General features: G+C 53.3%; 1 protein-coding gene across 5 annotated transcripts; it reads right to left on the bottom strand.

Annotated features, from left to right (window-relative positions):
- Positions 1 to 497: 497 nt before the first annotated feature.
- On the bottom strand, positions 498 to 5,533 carry MFSD5 (major facilitator superfamily domain containing 5). 5 transcript variants are annotated; one of them, XM_034792146.1, is made up of 2 exons: positions 5,462 to 5,533; positions 498 to 2,476 (listed from the first exon to the last, which is right to left on the bottom strand). In XM_034792146.1, the coding sequence occupies exon 2, from the start codon at positions 2,426 to 2,428 to the stop codon at positions 1,070 to 1,072; it is 1,359 nt and encodes a 452-aa protein (XP_034648037.1). In that variant the 5' UTR covers positions 2,429 to 2,476; positions 5,462 to 5,533; the 3' UTR covers positions 498 to 1,069. The 5 variants fall into 5 exon arrangements, with proteins under 5 accessions (XP_034648037.1, XP_034648036.1, XP_034648038.1 ...); XM_034792145.1 differs by having other exon boundaries at positions 5,385 to 5,521; XM_034792147.1 differs by lacking the exon at positions 5,462 to 5,533 and adding an exon at positions 4,532 to 4,820.
- Between the last annotated feature and the right edge of the window lie 238 nt (positions 5,534 to 5,771).

Here is a 5,771-nt window from a genome sequence, read left to right as displayed (position 1 = left end):
CGAGGGCAACTCATTGTCGTCAGCTGCCTTGGCTCCTAACCAAGTATTCATCACATTCTGTGGGAACCCAGCCATGTTTAGAGACAACCATGCCACCACACTAGTCATACGCTCTGTTCTAAGATGTAGCGTGCTCAGAACTCCAGATTGGGCTTGAGGTTGCAGTTGCTGAGGGGAATTGTCTATTCAATATTCATGCTGTGGCAGAGAGCCAGATGCCTCCTGAACCAGGTACTCCATGACAGCCAGCTGCATACAGAGCTTAGGCATTGGCAAACTCAGTTCTCAATTCCTGTCTAACAGGGTGTTGGGAAAGGGGGGTTAATATCTGCCTGAATTAAAATCCTAATCAATAGCAGCCCCCCCCAGAGTCATCTCCTGGCCCCAACAAGTCCAAGTGAAGCAAAGGTGGATCTGCAGCCCTTGAACCAACCACCTTAAGAATAATTAAATTTCTGTTCCGTTCAGGACACGAAGGAATAAAATCACGGGAGAGCTTTTCTCTGAGGAAAGAGTTTTATTTCTTTTTTATAAAAAAAAAAATAGAATGAAGGTGTTTGGAGTTTGGCTCATGCAGTAACTGGGGTCAATACCTCCAACATTTGAAGAGAGTCTCTTTCCTTGTTCTCCCCCCCCCCCAAAAGCTAGGAGCCAAGCAACTGTGACATGTGCTCCCACCACCTGGCCTCTTCCCGCCACCTCCAAATGTGGCAGCTACAGAACAGAGGATGCGGAGGGCTCCCAGGGTTTGAAGGCCTGGGTTAGGAAGTTTTGGATGCAGGCACTCCAGGGTGGGAAGGAACAAACAATACTTGTTGGGGGCTCGCCAGGCTGCTTATAATTTATACAAGTTTTGTTTGAAACCATACGTTTTTCCCCAAGTGAAAGTTAAAACATACAGGACCGGCCCCAATACCCAAAGACCAGTCCTCAAAGCAGCTGTCTTTTCCACAGTCTCTCTCTCACTTACAGAGTCCTCCCCTCTAGCCCAGAGTCATGGTATTTGAAGTGTTAAGCTTTTTGAGACTGTACCGGGGGGTGGGGGGGGGCAGTTGTGCCAGGCACGTGATCAGAGTTCCGGGGAAGACAGCTCATTCTGCCCCTGTGGGCTAGGCACCCTGAGCTCTGCGTTGTTCCGGACCACGGTGAAGAGGCTAACAACAGCCAGCAACGCCATCACCATCATGATGGAGCATATGGTGAACATGTTCCTGGTACCCGTCTTGTAGTCGCTGTCATGGAGGATGAGCATGCCAAGGCAAGCCAGCAGGTTCAGGGGGATGCGGAACCAGTTCATCACGCCCACCTGGTCCTTCTCTGGGATCACCTTCCGCCGGAGGAAGCCCATGGCAGGGAAATACAGCCCACAGGAGAGTTCAATCAGCAAAAAGGCCAGGAAGGACTCAGAAGGGTTCTCCTGCCCAGGGTTGGTGGAGAAAGTCAGCATGAAGAGGGAGAAGAATACCATCAAGACAGAGAGAGAGAGGATGTGCATGGGCTGGAGGTGGTACCTCTTGGAGGTGGCAATACGGTACAGCGATGACCCCACCATGCTGGCAGCCATGAAGCTGGAGAAGACAATGCCCAGAGGTGGGTTGTGGGGATCGAGGACGGGCGTCCAGAGGAAGATGAAGATGTAGATGACGCTTTCAAACAAGGCCTGGATAGTGCCTAAGAGCAGGACACGCCGGTCAGACAGGAGACACTTCAAACCATCGACGCAAGTCTTGGACAGTGCCCGCTTCTTGCCATAGTTCTCATCCCAGTTCTTCATGGCGAAGATGCCCGTCAGCATGAGGAAGGGGATGGAGACCATGAATGGGGCCACGGGGCCCAAGCCCAACCACTCAGCGAAGAAGTTGGCCGTCACCCCCGCTCCAATCGCAATGACATTGTTCCAGAAGGCAGCCCTCGAGAAGGTGGCCGGGATCCACTCTGCCGGGAAGTCATGCCGTTCCACATGCTCATGCACGTACCACGCCTCGAAGGCGGAGAACAGCAGGGCTGTGGACAACCCCCCTAATATCCTCCCCACTACCAGCACAAAGTAATCCCAAGAGAGCTTGGTGAGGCAGCAGACCGAGTAGGTCAGGGAGAAGAGGATGCAGGATTTCTTGCGGCCCAGCCAGTCAACCAAGGAAGTGGAGACCAGTCCAAAGAGCACACTGGAGGCAAAGCCGCAGACATAAATTATGGCGATCTGGCCTTCCAGGAAGTGATAGTGCTGGTAGAGTTTATAGAGGTAGGGGCCCTGTAGCCAGTCAGCCGCCAGAGCCAGGAAATACACTTGGTAATAGTCCAGCTGGAACCGCAGGAAGGCAGGGTTGGTACAGGCGCTGCCAGTGAGCTTGGCGCGGCAGGCAGAGAACTCCAAACCCATGCATATTGCCAGCAGGACAGCAAAGGCGACATATGCAGTGAATAGCATGGTGCCTCAAAACATCATGTGCATCCCCTGGGGTCTACTCCAAAGCACCTGCGAGAAGAGAAAAACATGCAGTGAGACCCAGATGGGAGAGCCACCTTTACTGGATTTATGACCGGCAGCAGTCCTGAGCTCATAGCAGTTTGCACGGCTGTCAAACAGGCTTTGCTTGGAGATTAACCTCAGGCTCCCATGCACATGGGAGGTGGTCATGCCCCATGGGATACTCCCTCCTTCCTAGAGCGCTATGGTCCTTCTGTTCTTAGCTGGGCAGGTGGCCTCCCTCTGAAACTTCCCACTTGACCCCCAAGTCCCAAGGGTAGATGAGACATGTGATTGGAAGTGCAGCCAGGGAACATTCATTCAGGCTGGCCCAAGAGGAGGGGAAGAGGTGTATAATTAGTAGTCATGGGATGATGCTAAGCAAAGGGAAACTTGGGCTGAGAATTAGGGAAACCTTTCTGGGACTGCGATCTCTCAGGCTGTGGAAGAGTCTCCCCAAGGGAAGTACTGGAAGCCCCATTGCTTAGTATGTTTAGAACTGGACAGGATAAAACACCGATGAATACATTGCAGGGAGCTATCCTGCATGAGCTAAGGACTGAGAGATATTGACTAGGTGATTTAGGCTTTTAGACCATCCTACAGGGGTAATTCCTAGGATTCCCTTTGGCTGTTTCATCTGCCTCCCTTCAACCACATATTTGCAAATATTCAAAATGTGAACCATCATCTGAACTTGCTGTATTCTGCCATCCCTCTCTCGATAAGGGACCTCAAATCCCAACAGCAGTTCAGATCTCTTTGATGTAAGTTAAGTGACTTGCCCAAGGTCACACGAGAAGTCTGTGTCTGAGCTGGAACTGAAGCAGGTCTCCTGAATCCCAGTCCAGTGTCCTCACCACACATGACTAGGTCATCCTTCTTACCCTGTGTGATAAAGGCCTTTCCCCCCATTGTACCCCTGGGGTTTAACCTCATCTAGCAACAACACTGACTCCACCTTGTCCTTATCTACACTGATCACAAAATCATGGGACGTATGCTGTCAGCTAACTTGACTCTACGGAATTATGTAGTAACACAATAACATACGGTAGGGAAGACAAGGCCACAGATGGTACAATTGGTTTAATGATCTTTGATACTTCTTCACTGTGAATGGAGGTAAAGGATTTGGTACCAACAGACTTCTGGACAGAGTAGCTAATGCCACAAATCAATGCCAGGAAAAATCACATCCTGTTTTCCTAGCCTCAAGTCATATGGGAGGATAACAGTTTACAGTGAGGGAAAAAAAGAAAAAAAAAAAAAGCATGTGATCTGCTGTGTGATATTTGTATCTCTACGGCTGTGTTCCTGAAAGATCCACTGGGGACACTTAAATCAGAGATTTTAACTCTCAATTTGGCACATTTTAAAAGAAAAACTAGCACCAGTTTCACAGCCAACCCTCACAGAGATTACCATAGAGTGGCTTCCTTTAGGTCTCCTGTTCGTTACAAGATTGCCAGAAAGTGCCTGGAACCATCCACTCCTTTAATCTGAGTATGGCACGATAAAGCCTCCCCTTGCATTTGCATTCCTTCACGTTATTCTAAACCGCGCTTCAAATGCTCTCATTGAATTTCTTTGTAGCTCTTTAAAGAGACTTTTTTTTTTTTTTTTGGTAAAGCAATGGTGAAAGGTGCCAGACTGAAAACTCTGGAGGCAAAAGTCTTGTTTAATCATAGAGGGAGAACAGCGTAGGCTGGGGCAGAGCCGCGTTCCCCTGCCCACGTTCCTCCAACCTGACCTGAAGGGATTCTTCTGTTGAAGGAGCGAAAGAGCAGGTTAGTCTGCATACTCTGTTCAATTTTAAGCCTACAGGCTGAGACCTGCAACTTGTGATGATGACGTCTGTGCTCTGGTCTGAGAACCTGCTGCAAATTCATACAGGACATCAAAGCTTTCCTCTGACCAACACTCTCCCACCTGAGCTCAAAGATAAGCCAGAGGACAGATCAAATGTGAAAGAGCTTGAGATTGCTCTTAGTACAGTTGCTAGGGGGCCAGTGCGTTCAGTAATCAACACCACAATGACTCCTGTGCTCTGGAGAAACTCACTAGAATAGAAACACAGTCTGCTGAAAACATGGTCAAAGTGGCAAGAGCAGCCCTGTTAGCATCAGGAGACATTTGAACAGAAAAGAGCACTTTACATCCGGGGTTGGGAAGGGAGAGGAGTCACCTCAGCATCTCCCCACGCCTCCCTGGGAAAAGGGCAAAGCTGAGCCGGGGAACCATGTGGAGTTATGGCCTCAACCCCATCAAGAGCACTTGGGGGGCCACAGCCCCCATTGGCAGGCAGCTCCACCCAGCTCAGGGGACCCCCAGGACTCCTCATAGCATATCCCTCCCATTCCAACCCCTCCACTCACAGCCTCCCAGCCCCCACCCACAAGGACTCATCTCAGAACCCCCAACTAACTCTCCATTCCCCCACAAAAAGCACACCCCAGCTCCGCTCCCTCTCGAGTCCCCCACTCCCCCCAAAGCCTCAACCTCCCTCTTCCCTGAGAGCACCCACTCGCGCCTCCCCCTCTTCCATAGAGCTCCCTCCAGCCCCCCCAGTCTCCCACAGATCCAGCTCCCCATGCCTCCCAGTCTTCTCCTCCCTGCCTCCAGCCCCCCACTCCTCCCAGAGACCTCCTCCAGCCCCTCATTCCTCGCATATCCTCCCCCCCGAGCCTCCTCCGCGCAGAGCCTCCCCCCCACACCCCCCCCCCCCCCCCCCCCCACTCCTCGTAGAGCCTCCTCCCGGAACCCCCTCCAGCTCCCCATGCCTCCAGCCCCCCCACTCCTCGCAGAGCCTCCTCCCTAGAGCCCCCCACTTCTCGCCGAGGCCCCCCTCCTCCCAGGGGCTCCGAGCCCCTCCCCACAGTCTCTCCTGCGTCCAGCTCCCCGCTCAGCCCCTCACCTGCCCCAGTCGCTCGGAGGGGGGGCTCCTCGCTAGCGCCCGCCCGCCTCATTCACACGCACCCCGCCCCGACCGACCCGCTTCCGCGACACCCCGCCGGCCTCCGTGCGAGGCAGCCCAGGGCGCCGCCATACTGGAGGGCGGTCACGTGATGGGGGAGACGCTTTGGCCCCGCCCACAGGGCGAGCATCGCAGAGCATTGCTGCTTCCGCCCGGCTCCCGCGCTGTGACCTTGCACCTCCTCCGTGACCCCTCCCCAAGGAGCCCCCTCCCCCCGCAGGGCCTGAGTGTGGGGGGGGGGGGGTTGGGCCCATGAGGCCAGCCTAGCGTTGCCATGGTGATGGCTCATGACATCCTCGCGTCGCCGTGGTGACGGTGCACGACATC

Source organism: Trachemys scripta, chromosome 16, assembly GCF_013100865.1.
Source record: "Trachemys scripta elegans isolate TJP31775 chromosome 16, CAS_Tse_1.0, whole genome shotgun sequence".
NCBI classification, from domain to species: Eukaryota; Metazoa; Chordata; order Testudines; family Emydidae; genus Trachemys; species Trachemys scripta.
The sequence above is the reverse complement of the archived record's forward strand: the minus strand, read 5'-3'. Positions and strand labels throughout refer to the sequence as shown.

Excerpts from the sequence above, each read along its gene's own strand:
- MFSD5 (XM_034792146.1), bottom strand. The coding sequence starts at position 2,428 with ATGCTATTCACTGCATATGTCGCCTTTGCTGTCCTGCTGGCAATATGC.